Source organism: Oncorhynchus clarkii, chromosome 16 (genome assembly GCF_045791955.1).
Source record: "Oncorhynchus clarkii lewisi isolate Uvic-CL-2024 chromosome 16, UVic_Ocla_1.0, whole genome shotgun sequence".
Classification (NCBI taxonomy): domain Eukaryota; kingdom Metazoa; phylum Chordata; class Actinopteri; order Salmoniformes; family Salmonidae; genus Oncorhynchus; species Oncorhynchus clarkii.
This window is the reverse complement of record NC_092162.1, coordinates 43,116,067-43,138,390: the sequence shown is the minus strand read 5'-3', so window position 1 is coordinate 43,138,390 and position 22,324 is coordinate 43,116,067. Positions and strand designations below refer to the sequence as shown.

Genomic DNA, 22,324 nt, shown 5'->3' with positions numbered 1-22,324 from the left:
TTTCTGGAATCTTGAGTGTGTGTGTGTGGGGTGTTGGAGGGGTGGGGGGCTGAAAGGTTGGAACTTAGTGGGGTGGAGGGGCTAAGCAGGATGGAGGGCTTGGAAGGCTGGGGGGAGACCGGGGGGGGCTGGTCCGTTCCTAATGGCTTCCATTAGAAGATGAAGTGCTGTCAGAAGACTTTGGTCAGCATAAAGGGCCCTTCTCTGTATAATCAGGGGCAGGCGGGCGGGACGGGGGAATCGTTACAAATTGCATTTACTCTCCATTCCTGGGGGTCCATGTTTAATTAAGGGATTTTTCCACCGCTACGGTCGGTGGGTAGGGGTGAAGGTTGGGGAGGGCAAAGGGGTGGGGGGGAGAGGTAGTGCGGAACAAGTGCTTCATGCCAGGAAATACTGTCAATCATAAAGACATATTGTATACGTACACACACACTGTAGTCAGATGCCTACTGCACACTCACTCACACACAGGCAGGCACACACACTCTATGACCGTGCTCTGAAGTCTTCTTCTTTGACTGAAACGGCCTCTACGTGACTGATATCACACTTCACCAGAACACTGCTCTGTGCATCTCAGAGAATCTTTTTAGAGAACATTTGAACAGATCTTCTCCAAGGTAGTGTCTCTTTACCTTCTGCATTCACAACCCTCCCCCCCAGCAAAACAGACTGTTCTGCACTAAAGTGGTTCTGCGGGGTCCTGAGGTTTCTTCATGATTGCTCCAGTAGCCTACATCAAAACTGTAACCTAGTCCTTTGTTCTAGTACATGTGTCCATGTACGGACACAGTTACCCCATCAGACCCTTTTATATGAAGAAACCCAGCCATTTTGGGTCTGACGACAGACAGTCTCGCTGCTTTATTCACACAAAGAGAGAACTGGGTCAGATCAGAAAGAATTCTTGGAAACCTCTGAGCTGAAATAGGATTTGACTTGTGTGTGGGTGCTGTCTGGTGCGTCAGTCAGGAGCAGGCAGAAAGCTTTGAGAGCTCTGCGGCTTTCTCCTTTAAAGTGCAGTCTCACCCCCCCCCCCCCCCCCCCCACACACACACACACACACACACACACACCTACCGAGCTCCTCTCACAGACACCCGGCTCCTCTTTGATTCCCTCGCTCCAGAAGAGGGGAAGGGAAGAAGCCGCCATGTGAATTTTTGTTAACTGCTGAGGTTACAATTACGTATCTCTTCATCCCTTCCTTTCGTATTTGTCGCGGGGGGAAAGGCAGAAAGCCGTGCAATCAGGGCCCAGCCGAGAAAGGGCCTGTCATGTCAGCCTTCGAAGTGTCACTTGCCTTCCACTAAATTGCCTCTCTCGTCTCCCTTCTTCCATCCTTCCCTCACGTCACCTGCACACGATTCTTCACAAAGGAGAAGGCACAGAAAGGGAGACAATTTTCTTTGACACGCTCTGTACCTGTCACTGGTTCACAATTGAAACATTAATCATTGTCCCTGATTAAAGCTAAAAGGTGTATTTTTCCCCTCACAGACCCACCCTCCCATTTCCTCCAAGAGAATTTCACATGCCACATTTTACCCCCATTAAGAAGTCTGCCTGGCTGATGTGATGTCATCATGAGATAGATAGAGGTTATGTCCCAAATGGCAGCCTAGTCCCTACATGGTGCACTACTTTCAACCAGAGCCCAATGGCACTGGTCAAAAGTAGTGTGTTTACATAGGGGGATAGGGTTTGGGACACAGCCAGACTGTCAGAAGTGGAAGCGATCAACAGCAATTTGAGCTGATCAGAGAGAGAGAGAGCGCCCTACTCTTCACTGGGTCTATCAAGCAGCACAGCACTTACAGTCCTTATGCAATCAGACCTTTCTCTTTAGAGTATTGTCCTACTAGGAAACTGTATAAAAGACCTCACCCCAAGAGACATACAATGAACACTCAGATAGACTGACGTGATGAGCAGATGCATAGAAGGAATAGATGGTGATACTCCACTATAGATACATCTTGCTCCCTCTCTCTACCCCAAGCTAAAGGCGTGGTTAATAAGACAGGCTTTCCTCCTCTGTCTCTCTTCACCGTCTTCCAGTCTTCTCAGGTTCTTTCACCCTCATCCACTACAGCTGCACCATCCCTCTCCTCCTCTCTCCAGTCTCCATCCATCCCTCCCCTCCTCTCTAAACTCTCCATCCATCCCTCCCCTCCTCTCTCCAGTCTCCATCCATCCCTCCCCTCCTCTCTCCAGTCTCCATCCATCCCTCCCCTCCTCTCTAAACTCTCCATCCATCCCTCTCCTCCTCTCTCCAGTCTCCATCCATCCTTCCCCTCATCTCTAAACTCTCCATCCATCCCTCCCCTCCTCTCTCCAGTCTCCATCCATCCCTCCCCTCCTCTCTCCAGTCTCCATCCATCCCTCCCCTCCTCTCTAAACTCTCCATCCATCCCTCACCTCCTCTCTAAACTCTCCATCCATCCCTCACCTCCTCTCTAAACTCTCCATCCATCCCTCTCCTCCTCTCTAAACTCTACATCCATCCCTCCCCTCCTCTCTAAACTCTCCATCCATCCCTCCCCTCCTCTCTCCAGTCTCCATCCATCCCTCCCCTCCTCTCTAAACTCTCCATCCATCCCTCACCTCCTCTCTAAACTCTCCATCCATCCCTCACCTCCTCTCTAAACTCTCCATCCATCCCGCCCCTCTAAACTCTCCATCCATCCATCCCTCCCATCCTCTCTCCAGTCTCCATCCATCCCTCCCCTCCTCTCTAAACTCTCCATCCATTCCTCCCCTCCTCTCTAAACTCTCCATTCATCCCTCCCCTCCTCTCTCCAGTCTCCATCCATCCCTCCCCTCCTCTCTCCAGTCTCCATCCATCCCTCCCCTCCTCTCTCCAGTCTCCATCCATCCCTCCCCTCCTCTCTCCAGTCTCCATCCCTCCCCTTCTCTCTAAACTCTCCATCCATCCCTCCCCTCCTCTCTCCAGTCTCCATCCATCCCTTCCCTCCTCTCTCCAGTCTCCATCCATCCCTCCCCTCCTCTCTCCAGTCTCCATCCATCCCTCCCCTCCTCTCTCCAGTCTCCATCCATCCCTCCCCTCCTCTCTAAACTCTCCATCCATCCCTCCCCTCCTCTCTAAACTCTCCATCCATCCCTCCCCTCCTCTCTCCAGTCTCCATCCATCCCTCCCCTACTCTCTCCAGTCTCCATCCATCCCTCCCCTCCTCTCTCCAGTCTCCATCCATCCCTCCCCTCCTCTCTAAACTCTCCATCCATCCCTCCCCTCCTCTCTAAACTCTACATCCATCCCTCCCCTCCTCTCTAAACTCTCCATCCATCCCTCCCCTCCTCTCTAAACTCTCCATCCATCCCTCCCCTCCTCTCTCCAGTCTCCATCCATCCCTCCCCTCCTCTCTCCAGTCTCCATCCATCCATCCCCTCCTCTCTCCAGTCTCCATCCATCCCTCCCCTCCTCTCTAAACTCTCCATCCATCCCTCCCCTCCTCTCTAAACTCTCCATCCATCACCCCCTTCCCCTCTTCACTCTACATCCGTCCCTCCCCTCCTCTCTCCAGTCTCCATCCATCCCTCCCCTCCTCTCTCCAGTCTCCATCCATCCCTCCCCTCCTCTCTCCAGTCTCCATCCATCCCTCCCCTCCTCTCTAAACTCTCCATCCATCCCTCCCCTCCTCTCTAAACTCTCCATCCATCCCTCTCCTCCTCTCTAAACTCTCCATCCATCCCTCCCCTCCTCTTTAAACTCTACATCCATCCCTCCCCTTCTCTCCAGTCTCCATCCATCCCTCCCCTCCACTCGAAACTCTCCATCATCCCTCCTCTCGAAACTCTGAATGTTCTACTCTCCTGGCCACCTTCCCAATACACGGTTATATTGACTGTGGAACAACGCAGGGCATTATTCATCGCTAGGCTACACTAACAGCCTGGTCGCCCAGTGGATATTTCACAGCACCGTCCACTCTCATTTAGTATGAGATGATTTTTCACCTGTTCAGTATGGCACAGCTGCAATGTGTACATTCAGCACCATCACAACCTCCAGCTTGTACAAAACATTTCATCAGCTGCTGTCGTTCGTCTTGTTCCACGGCCGTCAGATGTGACTAATATGAGAGAGCTACTGCCAGCATTACCAGCTGGTGGAAACAAACATTGAAAGAAGTGGATGAAGTGTAGGAGTGATATCACTCATGGGCAAGAATATTGCTCACATAACCTTTGACCCTTGGCCTTTACAGAGCTGTCTCCTCTCTCCTACTCATGACCCCTGGAGCCTATTTCCTCCTGTCCTCCCGTCCCTCCTCTACTGCCTCCCTCTCACCAAGTCAGAGACCTGGCGTGTGGTGCCTGGGCTGAGTGGGCTGCTGCAGACTGCAGTAGATTCTCTTATAATGGATTCAGCCAGAGGGCCAGACTGTTAACGTTACAGCTGCTGCTGTACAACGCGCCTCTCCATCACCATCCAGTGCCAGTCAGGGCAAAAATAATAGGAGGCAAGATTCCAATTATTTTATAGCTGTTGACCTGGAGCACCTGTATACTGGATAAGGAAAGGGATGAAGACTAAGGACAGATAGCTAAGACTGTACAGTATTTGGGGAAAAGGCATGTTTCATAATGGATCTGATTGTATTGAATTGAAATGTGTCTGGTTGGAGTAGAATACATGAAGCTTTTCCAAGCTGGTGGTTGACAGAATAAATATTCCTACAGTGGAATAATTGACAGCGTATGATATCCCTGCCCGGCGTGGGACTCAGATGCCACTATTCCCCCCTTCACTACCCTGATCACTTACCATATGCACTGAGTGTACAAAACATTAAGGACACCTGCTCTTTCCATGACACAGACTGACCAGGTGAATCCAGGCGAAAGCTACGATCCCTTATTGATGTCACTTAAATTAGTGAACGGGAGAAGACGGGTTAAATAAGGATGTTTAAACCTTGAGACAAAGGATTGTGTGTCTGCCATTCACAGGCTGAATGGGCAAAACAGAAAGATTGAAGTGCCTTTCGAATGGGGTATGGTAGTAGGTGCCGGGAGGTGCGCAACTCGATGTTAGGAAGGTGTTCTTAATGTTTTGTAGACTCAGTGTAGCAGCACCAAGCTCAGTGACATATCCAGACTGTGACCTCTTTAGATCAACACACTCCGAAGAAAGGATTCAGGAAGGGAGGGAAGAGAAGGAACAATTGAGTCCCCCCACCCTCACACGCACACACACATGCACACACAGAGTGTGTGTTGAACACATGCAGCATCCATCCATCCAGCCACTCCAGCTCTGAACAGATGGTAGCGGGAGCCGTAGTAGTTGACTTGCATATACATCGCTGTTCTGTTCCAACCAAGACAGAGACAGACAGGCAGGAAGGGAAAGATGCTGTGGTAGCATATGTGCCTGTCTGTATCACGTCACTGTTTATAGCATGGAAATAACAGCGACATGGAACTTTTGTTAGATGGTCTCTGAAATGATTCGACGTGGCTCTATTTTGGCTGGCGTTAAGCCAGGGCAATTGTCAAACCCACACTCGTTTGCATTTTCTACCTGTTAAAGCCGGCGCTCTTCTTTTTTAAATTCTTAGCGCCAGGATCAGTCATTTACCTGTCTTGTGCTGAGGTGGGAAGGGTGCCAATGTCTGAGGTGTGTCCTTAAAAACGTGCGCCAAAGTGCCAATTTCAGAATGCGCTGGTGGGCATATTTAAGACCAACCGAAAGCTGGTTTTAAAGGTAACGCAGTTGGTTATGGCTTAACAACTGAAGCGCAGCCTTTCCAGCTGTGACGCACAGTGCCCATATGCACATGGAACAAGAGAGATGTGCTTTTTGTGCCGTAAACCTCGTATTTAGAAACATTTTTCAAAAACATGTTTTTTTTTCTTCTCATTTCGTTTCATTTGATTAAAAACCATTGTTTTTGTTGTCCTGCCCAATGCATTCGCTAAGCAGTCAAGACTATCAATAAAAGGTTTAGCTCGTGAAACCGGTTTGAATTTTGTTTTTTTATCACCAAAACTTTATTCAAAGGTCAAGTTTGACAGCAGCAAAACAGTGAATCTACATCCCCTTTTCATCTATGTAGGATATTACATTATTTTAGCCAGCTGCCGTTATTACAGTGGATGTGAGTAAAAACCTCTTTATGTAGGCTATATGGACATCATGGAACGAGAGATGAGGTAATCCGATGACACTCACATTGCGAAACATTTTACTTCCTTTCCGTTTCATTTGATTAAAAAACAAGTCCGTATAGGCGACCCTTACCCTATTATAGAGAAAGCTGGTTCAACAGCAATGTGTCTGAAGTCTTTCTCATCGTGGCCATGCATTAGCCAAGTAGCCTATCCACAAATCGTTTCTAGATGTCTACTCCTGAGGTTTATGCACCATTCACAATTCACGTGGGCCTACTGTATCAGCGGGGCATAGTCCTTTCGGCTTTTCAACGAGCGCCTCTTGTTCGGTTATCAAAGACGTGCTCCTTCAATCGTATTTCAATTATTCAGTCCTAAAATGCAGTATCAATGGTAGGCAAAGGCTACATCTTGGTTATTGAGAGTGCGCCTCACGCATTCAATACCATCTAGTATGTTTTACTTTGATGAGAAGTGCGATGCGTAAAGGCCTATACCCGGTGAAGCGTTTATGACGATGTTGACTGACAACACTCCAAATGTATTGAACAACCACTGCATGTTTTTTTTCCCTTCTTCTGTTGCCATCACTCGTTACCGGGCCCCAAGCCGAATTGGAGTTGACGACAACGACAATAACCGACAGAACTTTAGACAAACCCATTGCGCCTTGATTGTCGGATGAGTGGCCACCGCCCTCGTTTCACCTGCAACTTGTTTATTCATCAAAACCCAGCCCTTTCCCGCCACCGCCAGCTACTGCGCTCATAACGGCTGTGGAGATATGCGCAAATATGTCTGACACACACAGGGACCGAGAGCTCTACCGCCGGCGCTTAGATTTACCACTGAGTTTAGGTTTGTTCAAATAGAGCCCTCAGAAAATCTAGCTAATTAAATACTTATTTGCAGGAATCTTTCAAGTGAATAAGTACATACATTCACAAACAGCTTTTGATAATCATAGCCAGCGCAAGATCAGACTCCACTATACAGTATGTATTTCCCACGGTATTTTCTCTATAACTCTCATCTAAGCTCTCTCTGTAACATACAGTATAATGGGATTACAGTAGTAGATGCTTGGAGAAAGTGTGTCAGCAGTGCAACAGAGTTGTATCCGTTTTTAAAAGGGCTTAGCCTCTCTCTCTCTCCCTCCCTCTCTTTCGTATTCCAGTTCTCACTAACATGCAAACTCCATTTTCGATGTCACTACACTACAGGAGTCGCATGGGAGCATTTAGGCCTCGCGATGTGGGCCAACACAAAGACACCGAGCCCAGCCGCAGCAAAAAGCTGTACTGTGCGAACCGTGGTTTGGGTTAGCTCAGTTTCTTCTCCGGGAGCAGAGCTGCCTCCCTGCTGAACCCAACCCGATGCTCCACAGACCTCCAGCAGCACCAGTCCAAAGACTATGTTACCATGCAACTAGCTACTTGATAATGCGGCCTCGTATGCCTTCCTGCATGGAGAAATACCATTGTACGCTGTAGTTGTACTCTGTCGTTGTCTTCTGTAGTTCCACCTCAAAGAGCATGGCTTGAGTAGCTAAGACAATTCCCCCTGCTGCACACTTAGGCTGTGCACTGCCTTAGAAAAGACTGTGTCTGCATTGCTTAGGTTTTTCTTCCTGCCAAATGCAATAGATGGTGGGACCAAGTTTGTACGAGATGAGTTCTTATCGATCGCTGGTCCCCCCCCCGGCTCTAGACTAGAGCAGAGGACAACAGGTAAGAGGCATGGTACTTTGCTGGCGCTGTGAAGCTTTAAAGATATTTAACTCTAATTAAGTTTCTCCTCTGAGAGAGAGAGAGAGTGGGGGGTGGGGGGGGGGTAAAAGGCTCCCAGCAGCAGGAGTGCAGCACAGTAATCAATCAGGTTCCTCTACTGTTAGTGATAGTGCTGTAGGTCCTACCCTCGTTCCCTCACAGGGAAAATGGCCACTCCTGGGCATACAGACAGGGAGGAGTGTTATTCACCTCAACCTGCCAGACTAGGATCTGTGACCAGTAGAGTGGGGGATATCCCCAGTGCCCCCAATGTCCTGTGTCAGAGAATGATTGCCGACGGACACACTTCATCATCTCACTTTTCTCAGTTTTAGGCTCCCTCAGCACCACTGGAGGAGAGATCTGAAAAGTAGCGTGCTTGGTGTCAATATTATCAGCCTCAAGCTCTTAGCTCTGCCAGTGTGTGCTGTTGTATGAAGGGTAACATTCAATTAACAGCGGATTTTGGCATGGTATTACAGCAGGTGGTTGTTGGGCTACATGTTATGAATCTACTCTTTCGGCCTTTGGGATGAAAAGAGTAGAGGCAGACGGATGAACTGTGCTGAACTGTCTCAGCTCATCCCGCTTGACTTGCTCTCGTCTCGCGTCTCATATTGGAAAGCTTCGGTTGTTAGAGCAGGATGGCTGGCTAGGGTGGATTGGTGGCCTGTTTCAGTCTTTTGGCACATGAAGCATCTCAGAAGCTAATGTCTCTCTTTCCCTCCCTCTCTCCCCCTCCCGTCTAAGGTGTGTAAGGTTCTGAACACCACCAGTATGAATTGCTTTGCTCCGTCCCTGGTGGCAGAGTACCGTCCAGGCCTGGACACGGTCAAACACGCTGATGAGTTTGGGTTCATCTTCAACAACGTCCAGACTCTGCTAGTCTATAACAAAACCATCTTCCTCTACTACCCCAACCCATACTTTGAACCTCTCAGCACCAATGGAGTCCTGGAACAGAAGCCCGGATCACCCATCATTCTCAAGGTACGGCAGAAGGGCGTGGGATTGTCATCAGTCAATCAATCAAAAATGATCCATAAAAGTCTTTTTACAGGGCCTTTACAGTAACTCGCCTAGATTTTAGAAACCAAAAGAGGGTTTGGGGGACTACCATTAAACTGCAGTCATGCCTGAGGTATAAACATCTTAGTATGACAATGTGTTCTACGTTATAACTGTATCATAACTGCTGTATCATAACAAACAAGACATTATTTTAAGATGACTTGAGGTTTCAACAATCCCCCCACAGGGCAGAAACCTGGTGCCTCATGCCTCAGGGGGGGTGAAGCTCAACTACACTGTGTTGATCGGGGAGACCCCCTGCTCTGTCACCGTGTCTGAGACCCAGCTGCTGTGTGAGCCCCCTAACCTCACGGGCCAGTACAAAGTCATGGTACGTCAGTCATGTCTGTGCAAACACACGCGAGCGCTCTGACACAAACACACAGCGGTTCGCACACACACACCCTCTTCCTGTCTCTCTGTGTGTCGGAGTGTCTACGTAGTTTCATTTCCGTTAACGTTTGACCTGTGGACTCCATTATTCTGGCACGTTCGTGGTTGTTCTTTCAGGTCAAAGAGAGGGCAGTGTTACTGGGCTCTAGCCATCAAAACGTTCTGTTAGAATCCACCGCAATTATTTCTGCCAGTCTGCTCACTTAAAGTTCTGGAAGTCCCCAGAACTTCACTCTTCACTGTCCTCGATGACGGGGTGTGTTGGTGTGTCTGTGCGTGTGTGTGTGTGTGTGTCTATGCACACTGTGTCTGTGCGCTGGATGGGTTTATTTAACTGAATCTAATGTGTGTGCGTGCATGCCTGTGTGTGTGTGTGTTTGAATGCATGTGTTTGAATGCGTGTGTTTCTCTGTGTTTGAATGTGTGTGTTTCTCTCTGTGTGTGTGTTTGAATGCGTGTATTTCTCTGTGTTTCAATGCGTGTGTTTCTCTGTGTTTGAATGTGTGTGTGTGTGTGTGTGATATTCAGGTGCAGGTGGGTGGTCTCCATGTGTCTCCGGGGTCAGTAAACATCCTGTCAGACAGCCTGCTTACCCTCCCCGCCATCGTCAGCATTGCCGCCGGCGGAGGCCTCCTCCTCATCATCGTCATCCTCGTCCTCATCGCTTACAAACGCAAGTCGCGGGAGAATGACCTCACCCTGAAGCGCCTGCAGATGCAGATGGACAACCTGGAGTCCAGGGTCGCCCTGGAGTGCAAGGAAGGTGGGTAACACATTATTTAGACAGTCCATCTGCAGATGCTCTACGGACTAGCAGGAGGCCGTCAGTGCCATTGATATGCATCAATGAGTTTATTCAACAAATCAACCATAGACTATTAGTTGCAACTCTCACAAACTATCGTATCGACTACAGAAGTGGAGCAGAGGTGGAGCCCAGAGACAGCAAAGTAATGCGATTGATTACATTGGAAACTGAAATCAAAATGTCTGTGACGAGTACAACAATTACGTTTGGTCCTCTTCTGCTCTACGGAGCCGTTTCTGAGACACTTTGATTGCGGTCTCCTAGAAGGGCTAATGACTGAGCCATGCAGGCTGAGTTCACGGGTTAAATGACGACAGTGAGAGTGCATTGACTCACATGAAAGACACAAATGGGTATTTCCGCGTAGTAAGTCAATTACTGGTGCTGTGTGCTGCATAGCGTAATATAAGGTATTGTGAATCAGGGGTCAGTGAGTCAGGTTTTGTCTGGCACACAGTCGCTGCCACTTTAGTTTGCTCTGTGTGTGTGACCCCGATCGTGGAACACTAGATGCACATGGTGCTTGTCTATTGTTCACACACACTGACTCGTTCACTTACACACACACACACACACACAAACACACTGATAAACACAACGTTTTCCTGTGAACAGATCTGGAACGGTGTATCATCTTTATTTCATGCTGGCATTTTCTGTATCACGGACGCACAGGAAGCATTGTGTGTGTGTGTGTGTGTGTGTGTGAGGCATGGCATGTGTGTTCTGGTCTGTGTGTGTTTGCACAGAGTTTGTTGTAAAGGCATGGCCTCATTTAAAATTGTAAAGGCGGGCTTAGTTAAAGCCTGATAAATCTGTGTTAGTGCTGAACTCTAATGTCCTACAAACACGCACGCACACACACCCACACACACACACACGCGCGCGCCCATGCACACAGAAAAAGGAGGGTTCCTCAATGGTTCTTTGGGAAGGTGATGGATACTGACCCAAATAACCCTTTGAGCCCTTCAATGGTTCTTTGCAGTTAAAAAAAATATTATTTCCTCTTTTAGTGATAACTAAAATGTAGTGCCGGTGGGTCATTCTAATATTTTGGGACGTGGTTTTCTCACAGCTCTTTTAGTGACAACTAAAATGTAGGGTCGGTGGCTCATTCTAATATTTTGGGATGTGATTTTCTCACAGCTCTTTTAGTGCAACCGGGAGTCATTCCAGTTGGTCTAATCTGTTGTGTTATGCTATTAGATGTAACATATGACTATGGTCAGTGAAGGTGTCTTGTTAAGGACTCCCGTATAGCCTTGTGTCAATTGAGAACGGGTGGAATACGTCAGTAGTTATCAATTCTCTCCTTGTGCTATGTATTCCCTGCCAGCCACCCTGAACACAGCTTTACCACTCTGAATGTAGACTGTCCCAACATAAAGGATGTATAGAAGACGGGTTGATGTTTATTGTCATGAATCTCGCCCTGGAGGCAGAACTGAGCGATTTTGCCGCTGGGTGGATACAGCTGCAAAGTCAAAATGGTCTATATCGTAAAAATTCATGAACATTTTTTATTGGTTTTTGGTTTTAATTTAGGGTTGGGTTTAAAATCAAGTTTTATGACTTTGTGGCTGTGCCAGCTAGTGACCACTCTGCAGAGCTGCCTCTGGGGCAAGATTCATGGCAATAAATGCCAACCTATGTATAGAAGGTGGGACATACAGAATAAATAGTATACTAGAATGGTACATCCTCCAAACACAGGAGGTTGGTGGCACTTTAATTGGGGAGGACAGGCCCGTGGTGATGGGTGGAGCGGTTTCCAGGTGTTTAATCCCATTCCATTCGCTCCAGCCATTATTATGAGCCGTCCTCCCCTCAGCAGCCTCCTCTGCCTCCAAATGTCATTGCCTCGTTAATCTGAGTTGTGTCAGGGTGGTGGCAGAGTAGAGGAGTTAATAGTGAGGTCCGCTCTATGTCTGTGGGGCTTTGGGCTGTTGTCAGGCCCAGCTGGGGGAGTGAGCAGAGCAGCACATGGCTGCATGGGGTTTACAGAGCTAAAGCCCTGGCTACAATCAGACACACAGGCCAGGAGACAGGCCGAGAGGTCGTTTAAACCAGTAGCTGTGGCCAGGAGGAGCCTAGTGCCCCGAGGGTGGATTTAGAAGGGCTGCTAGGTACTTGGGTTCCACACCAGGGGTCTGAGTCTGAGCCCTGGGCTGGGGTAGCAGGGGGGCTGGGGGGGTAGGTGGGAAATATGGCTGTGATTGGCTGTATAGAGGCTAAGGGATCTCCCTCAGGGCAGTGCTGGACTCAGTCAGGATGGGGCCAATTAACCACCTCTCACCTGCAGCTGCTAACAGCAGGGGACCGAAACACAGGAGCTCAGATACTGTACAGTACAGCCAATTTACTGGCCACCGGAAGGGAATGTGTGTGTTTAGGGGGGAGGGGGGGTGGGGGGGTTGTTATGTGTGTGTTTGGGGGGGTTGTTATGTGTGTGATTTATGCATGTACAGTGGGGAGAACAAGTTTTTTGATACACTGCTGATTTTGCAGGTTTTCCTACTTACAAAGCATGTAGAGGTCTGTAATTTTTATCATAGGTACACTTCAACTGTGAAAATCCAGAAAATCACATTGTATGATATTTAAGTAATTCATTTGCATTTTATTGCATGACATAAGTATTTGATACATCAGAAAAGCAGAACTTAATATTTGGTACAGAAACCTTTGTTTTCAATTACAGAGATCATACGTTTCCTGTAGTTCTTGACCAGGTTTGCACACACTGCAGCAGGGATTTTGTCCCACTCCTCCATACAGACCTTCTCCAGATCCTTCAGGTTTCGGGGCTGTCGCTGGGCAGTACAGACTTTTAGCTCCCTCCAAAGATGTTCTATTGGGTTCAGGTCTGGAGACTGGCTAGGCCACTCCAGGACCTTGAGATGCTTCTTACGGAGCCACTCCTTAGTTGCCCTGGCTGTGTGTTTCAGGTCGTTGTCATGCTGGAAGACCCAGCCTTGTGCAGGTCTACAATTTTTGACCCTGATGTCCTTACACAGCTCTCTGGTCTTGGCCATTGTGGAGAGGTTGGAGTCTGTTTGATTGAGTGTGTGGACAGGTGTCTTTTATACAGGTAACAAGTTCAAACAGGTGCAGTTAATACAGGTAATGAGTGGAGAACAGGAGGGCTTCTTAAAGAAAAACTAACAGGTCTGTGAGTGCCGGAATTCTTACTGGTTGGTAGGTGATCAAATACTTTTGTCATGCAATAAAATGCTAATTAATTACTCTCACAGTTGAAGTGTACCTATGATAAAAATTACAGACCTCTACATGCTTTGTAAGTAGGAAACCTGCAAAATCGGCAGTGTATCAAATACTTGTTCTCCCCACTGTACATGTGCTCCATAGTTTCAGGTAGATTTTAAACTAGCAGGTCTGGAATCAGTTGATCTATACTAACAGCCCTGCTCATGTCTGCTCTGTCTACCCCCCCACCAGCATTTGCTGAGCTGCAGACGGACATCAATGAGCTGACCAGTGATCTGGACAGAGCTGGTATCCCTCACCTGGACTACAGGACCTACGCCATGAGAGTCCTCTTCCCTGGCATCGAGGACCACCCTGTTCTCAGAGAACTGGAGGTACGGAGAGACTGGAGAAGGGAGAGGGAGAGAAAATGGAGAGGGGGGAATGGGAGAGTTTGAGAGAGTTAAAGGGAGGAGGGAGGGAGGGAGGGAGGGACGGAGGGAGGGACGGAGGGAGGGAGGGAAAGAGAGTGAGGGAGTGAGTGAGTGAGAGGAATTGAGAATTGATGAAGAAGTGATAAAGGGAGAGGGAAGAGAGAGAGGGGAAATGGTGAGAGCTTCAACATCACTCCCCTGCGGCATGCCCTCCATAAGCACCACAGTGCCCAGAGGGAGACTGATACCAGCATGCAGCTCTGCCTCTCTACCCTCTGGCCTCACACACACACAGACAAATACACACACACACACCAGCACCACACACAGCACACACACACACACACATAGGTCCCAGTACAGGGTCCCAGCACACTCTATTTCACCCACCAGCAGCTCCTTCATCGGGAGTAATGACGTGGGTAATGTCCTGTTCACTGGCGGCCATGGGACCCACCTCCTCTACTGGGGATAAACTGACTGGAGCACACTCAATACCCTCACTCTGACTGGAACACACTCAATACCCTCACTCTGACTGGAGCACACTCAATACCCTCACTCTGACTGGAACACACTCAATACCCTCACTCTGACTGGAACACACTCAATACCCTCACTCTGACTGGAACACACTCAATACCCTCACTCTGACTGGAACACACTCAATATCCTCACTCTGACTGGAACACACTCAATACCCTCACTCTGACTAGAGCACACTCAATACCCTCACTCTGACTGGAACACACTCAATACCCTCACTCTGACTGGAACACACTCAATACCCTCACTCTGACTGGAACACACTCAATATCCTCACTCTGACTGGAACACACTCAATACCCTCACTCTGACTAGAACACACTCAATACCCTCACTCTGACTGGAACACACTCAATACCCTCACTCTGACTGAAACACACTCAATACCCTCACTCTGACTGGAACACACTCAATATCCTCACTCTGACTGGAACACACTCAACACACTCACTCTGACTGGAACACACTCAATATCCTCACTCTGACTGGAACACACTCAACACACTCACTCTGACTGGAACACACTCAATACGCTCACTCTGACTGGAACACACTCAATACCCTCACTCTGACTGGAACACACTCAATATCCTCACTCTGACTGGAACACACTCAATACCCTCACTCTGACTGGAACACACTCAATACCCTCACTCTGACTGGAACACACCCAATACCCTCACTCTGACTGGAACACACTCAATACCCTCACTCTGACTGGAACACACTCAATACACTCACTCTGACTGGAACACGCTGGGCTTCGTCATAACTGCAGGAGAGTAGAGAGTGAGTTTGAGTTGCTGGACACGTTGACTTTATAAGGGACACAAAGACCTCATTCAGGGCCAATAGGGACAAAGTATACACTGTAGCAGTTATGACAAGCATTTTCCAATGGGAATGTGTGTGAGCGTGTTTATCAACCTCTCGATGTCGTGGGTGTGGTCCAGTGTGTATTAACCCTCTGTGTCCCGGCCTGGTCTGTGTGCAGGTGTCGGGTAACGGTCAGCTGAGCACAGAGAAGGCTCTGAAGCTCTTCGCTCAGCTCATCAACAACAAGGTGTTCCTGCTGACCTTCATCAGGACTCTGGAGCTCCAGCGCTCCTTCTCCATGCGCGACCGCGGCAACGTGGCGTCGCTCATCATGACGGCGCTGCAGGGCAAACTGGAGTACGCCACCGACGTGCTCAAACACCTGCTCTCTGACCTCATCGACAAGAACCTGGAGAGCAAGAACCACCCCAAGCTGCTGCTGCGTCGGTAGGAGACACACACACTGCTACACACACGCGCATGCTCTAGGCACACATTATGCGTACACACACATACTCACTCACACAACTGCTATGGGCATACTGGAAGGGGAAGAGATAGTGGAGGTTGAAAAGAATGGGAGGATGTTGATGAAATATGGATCCCTTAAGGAGGGGACCAGAATGGTGCATTCATCTACCAATTGTATTGATTCCATTCATCAAGATAATACGTACTTCATTTACAATGGCAAAGACATTCATTTGATCAACAATGACTTCTCTTGTGTAGAAATATCCTTTGAATTCTCAGCAAAGATGGGAAGAGAGTTGTACCCATTGAGGGTTTAATTTGGGTCTGTTTGCTACGGCAGGAAAATAACGGGAAATGTGAATTATTATGTGGATTATAGTTAGTGGACGTTTTTCTCTCTCTCCTTCCTTCATCTCTCTCTCTCCTTCCTTCATCTCTCTCTCTAATCTCCTTCCTTCATCTCTCTCTCTCCTTCCTTCATCTCTCTCTCCTTCCTTCATCTCTCTCTCTCTCCTTCCTTCATCTCTATCTCTCTCTCTCTCCTTCCTTCATCTCTCTCTCTCTCCTTCCATCATCTCTCTCTCTCTCCTTCCTTCATCTCTCTTTCTCTCCTTCCTTCATCTCTCTCTCCTTCCTTCCTTCATCTCTCTCTCTCCTTCCTTCCTTCATCTCTCTCTCCTTCCTTCCTTCATCTCTCTATCGCTCTCCTTCCTTCATCTCTCTCTCCTTCCTTCCTTCATCTCTCTCTCTCCTTCCTTCCTTCATCTCTCTCTCTCCTTCCTTCCTTCATCTCTCTCTCTCCTTCCTTCCTTCATCTCTCTCTCGCTCTCCTTCCTTCATCTCTCTCTCCCTCTCTCCTTCCTTCATCTCTCTCTCTCCCTCTCTCCTTCCTTCATCTCTCTCTCTCCCTCTCTTCTTCCTTCATCTCTCTCTCTCCCACTCTCCTTCCTTCATCTCTCTCTCTCCCTCTCTCCTTCCTTCATCTCTCTCTCTCTCCTTCCTTCATCTCTCTCTCCCTCCTTCCTGCATCTCTCTGTCTCTCTCCTTCCTTCATCTCTCTCTTACCTTCCTTCATCTCTCTCTCTCCTTCCTGCATCTCTCTCTCTTCTTCCTTCATCTCTCTCTCGCTCTCCTTCCTTCATTTCTCTCTCTCTCTCTCCTTCCTTCCTTCATCTCTCTCTCTCCTTCCTTCATCTCTCTCTCCTTCCTTCATCTCTCTCTCTCTCCTTCCTTCATCTCTATCTCTCTCTCTCTCCTTCCTTCATCTCTCTCTCTCTCCTTCCATCATCTCTCTCTCTCTCCTTCCTTCATCTCTCTTTCTCTCCTTCCTTCATCTCTCTCTCCTTCCTTCCTTCATCTCTCTCTCTCCTTCCTTCCTTCATCTCTCTCTCCTTCCTTCCTTCATCTCTCTATCGCTCTCCTTCCTTCATCTCTCTCTCCTTCCTTCCTTCATCTCTCTCTCTCTCTCCTTCCTTCCTTCATCTCTCTCTCTCCTTCCTTCCTTCATCTCTCTCTCTCCTTCCTTCCTTCATCTCTCTCTCGCTCTCCTTCCTTCATCTCTCTCTCTCCCTCTCTCCTTCCTTCATCTCTCTCTCTCCCTCTCTCCTTCCTTCATCCTTCTCTCTCCCTCTCTTCTTCCTTCATCTCTCTCTCTCCCACTCTCCTTCCTTCATCTCTCTCTCTCCCTCTCTCCTTCCTTCATCTCTCTCTCTCTCCTTCCTTCATATCTCTCTCCCTCCTTCCTGCATCTCTCTCTCTCTCTCCTTCCTTCATCTCTCTCTCTCCTTCCTGCATCTCTCTCTCTTCTTCCTTCATCTCTCTCTCGCTCTCCTTCCTTCATCTCTCTCTCTCTCTCCTTCCTTCCTTCATCTCTCTCTCTCCTTCCTTCATCTCTCTCTCTCCCTCTCTCCTTCCTTCATCTCTCTCTCTCCTTCCTTCATCTCTCTCTCTCTCCTTCCTGCATCTCTCTCTCTCTCCTTCCTTCATCTCTCTCTCTCCTTCCTTCATCTCTCTCTCTCCTTCCTTCATCTCTCTCTCTTCTTCCTTCATCTCTCTCTCGCTCTCCTTCCTTCATCTCTCTCTCTCTCTCTCCTTCCTTCATCTCTCTCTCTCTCCTTCCTTCATCTCTCTCTCTCTCTCCTTCCTTCATCTCTCGCCTTCCTTCATCTCCCTCTCTCTCTCCCTCATCTCTCTCTCACCTTCCTTCATCTCCCTCTCTCTCCCTCATCTCTCTCTCGCCTTCCTTCATCTCCCTCTCTCTCTCCCTCATCTCTCTCTCTCTCCTTCCTTCATCTCTCTCTCTTTCTCTCCTTCCTTCATCTCTCTCTCCCTCATCTCTCTCTCCGTCCTTCATCTCTCTCCCTCTCTCTCGCCTTCATATCTCTCTCTCCTTCGTATCTCTCTCTCTCTCTCTCTCTCTCTCCCCCTCCTCTTAGTCTTGTAGTCCACAGTTGTACCACTGTCAGTCTCACTTATCCTCTAAACTCTTAAACTCTGGCTCCTCATCAAACATTCAGCAGCAACCCAACTTCTGTCTCCTATCTCGATTGTTTTCCGCACGACTCAGGCCGTTGTGCTAAATCTTTTAGCGTAATGGCTGCCATCTTAGCAGGTGACCAGGTGACCATCCCTGGTGTTGAGTATTCAGCTCCTGTTCTCTAGCCCAGCAGTGTGAGAAGGACACAAGGACTGGTCTCCTCATATGAAAGACTATTCTTAATCCAGACTCCAATACTAATTGTCTACGATGTTCAGTATTTGTTAGGAGAATGATGTTCTCAAGGTTCATAACCCAATTCAATTATGCTACTCAGTCTGCAAACCAGAATTTGTAAGATCCTGGTCGAATGAAACAGCTAAAATAGTCAAAAAGGTTCATTCACGAGAGCGCTGGTCTGTTGTACACAACCATTCATTTTACACTGGCGTCTCACGCACACACATTCACACTAACATTACCACACAATGTCCTGCTACCCAGCCGACAAAGATTAGGGGACTCCGTGACTTACTCCCCGTCCTCCCTCAAGATAGGGAGACCCTGGGAAGTGCTCTCAGTGGCCTCAGCCAAGGTCGGCACCGAATTTTGCTCAGACAGTCTGGCTTTAAGATGCCATAATAGACATACACTACACACACGGATATATAATTCTACTGACTTAAACCACACACATCATTACAATAATCACACGATTCTAATCAATTTCATCATTACAATAATCACATGATTCTAATCAATTTCATCATGATTCTTAACCAATTTCATACAATCATATGGGTTCAGGGTGGAATATTCGAATCATTCATATGAACGTATAAATCCCATTATCAGTATTGTTAATAGTCCGAGTGAATAAATGGGAGAGAAAGGATAGGAGAGAGGCTACTGACAGGCAGAGGTAAATAGACCTGGATAATGTTTTAAACACGCCACCACTGCCCTGTAGTTTCCATCATCTCCCGTCATTAGGAACACAATGCGTTCATCCTCAGGTCCTGCTGGTCTGGCCTTCAGACGTCAACATTCATTTAGTTTCCTAACAGAACGTTCCCTTTCTTCAAAATCATTTTTAGGATTACCGTTTGGACACACGGCTTCTTTTTTCTTGACGTTTTGGCCGAGACACAGAGCGAAACCCTCTACCTCGTAGTGAAGTGGAGCATCTCTGTAACCCTCAGTGATCGTTGGTGTTGTCATTCATGGGGGGGGGGGGGCGTTGTTTTCGGTTCTCCTGTTTAATAGTCTTTGTTCTGCTCTGATGGCAGCTCATCAATTAGCAGCTGATAGCAGGATGGCTGGGCCTGTTATTGTGTTTAGGCCTGAACCCTCTCTACCTATTCATGAATTAGTCCAGCTCTGCCTTCCATCGCTTTCTCTCCTGATGTCGTGCCTGGCTGTTTGTTTCTATTTCCTATGTAGTGCACTACTTTTGACTGGAGCCCGATGGACTCTACATAGGAAATAAGGGTTTGGGACGCACTGTACTGTTCTGCGTATGTCTGTACATCTCAGAGTGGGATGGACAGTAGACAGCTTGGTGAGCCTCCGGGAGGGCCATAGGGAAGTGCATGAGTAACATGTAATGTCATGGAGGTCTTTAGCAGAGGCTCCTGATGGGTCCTTTAGCAGAGGCTCCTGATGGGTCCTTTAGCAGAGGCTCCCGATGGGTCCTTTAGCAGACGCTCCTGATGGGTCCTTTAGCAGAGGCTCCTGATGGGTCCTTTAGCAGAGGCTCCTGATGGGTCCTTTAGTAGAGACTCCCGATGGGTCCTTTAGCAGAGGCTCCTGATGGGTCCTTTAGCAGACGCTCCCGATGGGTCCTTTAGCAGATGCTCCCGATGGGTCCTTTAGTAGAGACTCCCGATGGATCCTTTAGCAGACGCTCCCGATGGGTCCTTTAGCAGAGGCTCCTGATGGGTCCTTTAGCAGAGGCTCCTGATGGGTCCTTTAGTAGAGACTCCCGATGGGTCCTTTAGCAGAGGCTCCTGATGGGTCCTTTAGCAGACGCTCCCGATGGGTCCTTTAGCAGATGCTCCCGATGGGTCCTTTAGTAGAGACTCCCGATGGATCCTTTAGCAGACGCTCCCGATGGGTCCTTTAGCAGATGCTCCCGATGGGTCCTTTAGCAGAGGCTCCCGATGGGTCCTTTAGCAGAGGCTCCCGATAGGTCCTTGGGAAGTGGAGAGGAAAAACGTTGCACCTCTATGCCGGTGTCCCAAATGGCACTATACAGAGTGGCGTTTGGACACAGCCCATACGGCGGCGTACTGTACAGTATCTGAGGCAGCAGGAGAAACACTATCAGGGACTCGCTAGTAGTGCATGATGGTGCAGTATGAATGATCAGTGACTGTAACAGCACCGGACCTGGGCTACACGGTCAGAGGAGAGAGCCACCACACATACAGGAAGTTACCCGGGTGACTGAGCCTACAGCTTCCTGGTTCTGTCTCATACATATTACATGTGACATATAACAGGGTCACATCGTGGTGAGTTTTGAGCGCACCGGCTGAATGGCGCTATCTGCTGCCCACACACACACACACACACACACACACACACACAATGCTTCGCTGTAGCAGAATGCATTTCTGTAATACTCACAGTAGACTGTCCATAACATCCATAACAGGGATCCCGTAGATATGTGTATATGGGAGCTGTAGAAAGAACAATAGCTGTCCCCATGCTTTAGCCGGTTGTGTCTATCAGTCCTGAAATGTGTTTGAAGATATATTTGAGCCAGATGTTTTCTCTGCATGTCTCTGTCCATATGGTTTAGTTTCATTTAGAGCAGGGTATACGGAACATGTAGCGTTGAGTCACTAGACACTGAAAGCATAAACGTGCACACATGCATACATACTTTAAAAGCAAAGCAAGACAATAATGAACTAATAATATTATCCACCGATAATACACACTAAAGAGACATACAGGATGAAGATATACAGTAGTAGGTACACACACACTTTAGACAGCACTGCCCCAAGGCATTCCCACACATGTCATGGAAGTATATTTGTGTGTGTGCGTGCGTGCGTGTTTGCGTGTGCCAATGCCTGTGTATACGTGTATGTGCACTCAATGCGTGTGTCCGCTGACGTGTGCGTGCGGGTGTGTGTGTTGACCACAGACTCTACCGGTGTGTGAGTGAGGCAATAGTCGGGTAGCTACGTGTCAGGGGGGGCTGGGGGCCCATGGACGAGGAGGGCAGCAGGGCTTCTCTCTCAGACAGGTCAGCAATAGGATCTGATTGGACCTTTTTAATCATTGAGGCGGTCTCCAGGTGATGATGGAGTGTCACGCTAGCTTTTGGCCCGTCCCACCGCAGAGAGAGAGAGAGAGAGAGCGAGAGAGAGAGAAGGGGGGTGAAGAGAGTGAGATGCAGAGTGAGAGAAAAGAAGCCAAAGGGAGAGGAGGAGGATGGAGAGGGAGATGGAGAGATGAAAGCAGAGGGTGAGAGGTGGATGAAGGGGAAACTAGGAGAGGGAGGAAGCCGATGGGCACCAGTCTTGGCCAGTGTGATCTTGTGTGAAAGGTGTTTTGGGGTTACCAGGGTACATTAGACATGCAACACGCCTGTTCACACCGTAATTAGCATTTACTCTGCTCTCTCTCTCTCTCTCTCTCACACACACACACACACACACACAACTCTTTCTCTTTAGGTCAATAATTTACGAACTGCTAGTATGTTACTATTTCACCTATTCTTCATAGAGGTATAAATGATAGACCGTATGAACTGTTCGAACAAAGGTTTGTTAACCTTATACTCACCCTGTTACTACAACTGAAATATAATTCTACGTATTGATTTTAAGAATAGGCTACTGAACATTTGTACATGTCTCTCAGGGAAGGAAAGAGCAGGATCTCAGTGAGTAAAGCTGCTTAATGGGATTCACTGTGGTGGAAAAAACAACCGTGTTGGATATTATGGGGAAAGTCAACAGAATGTACAGACACACACAGAGAGAAATACAGTTGTAGTCAGGAGTTTACATACACTTAGGTTGGAGTCATTTAAAACTTGTTTTTCAACCACTCTACAAATTTCCTGTTCACAAACTATAGTTTCGGTCGGTTAGGATATCTACTTTGTGCATGACACAAGTCATCTGTGTGTAAACAAGTCAATTGTTTACACACAGAT

The 22,324-nt window shown here is 48.2% G+C and overlaps 1 protein-coding gene across 1 annotated transcript in view; it reads left to right on the top strand.

Annotated features, from left to right (window-relative positions):
• Positions 1–22,324, top strand: part of LOC139367317 (plexin-A2-like) — a 346,959-nt gene that overhangs the window by 284,452 nt on the left and 40,183 nt on the right. The window contains exons 18-22 of the mRNA XM_071105532.1: positions 8,661–8,900; positions 9,169–9,312; positions 9,903–10,137; positions 13,645–13,787; positions 15,367–15,635. Of these exons, the coding sequence (XP_070961633.1) occupies positions 8,661–8,900; positions 9,169–9,312; positions 9,903–10,137; positions 13,645–13,787; positions 15,367–15,635 (1,031 nt within the window). The remainder of the gene's footprint in view (positions 1–8,660; positions 8,901–9,168; positions 9,313–9,902; positions 10,138–13,644; positions 13,788–15,366; positions 15,636–22,324) is intronic.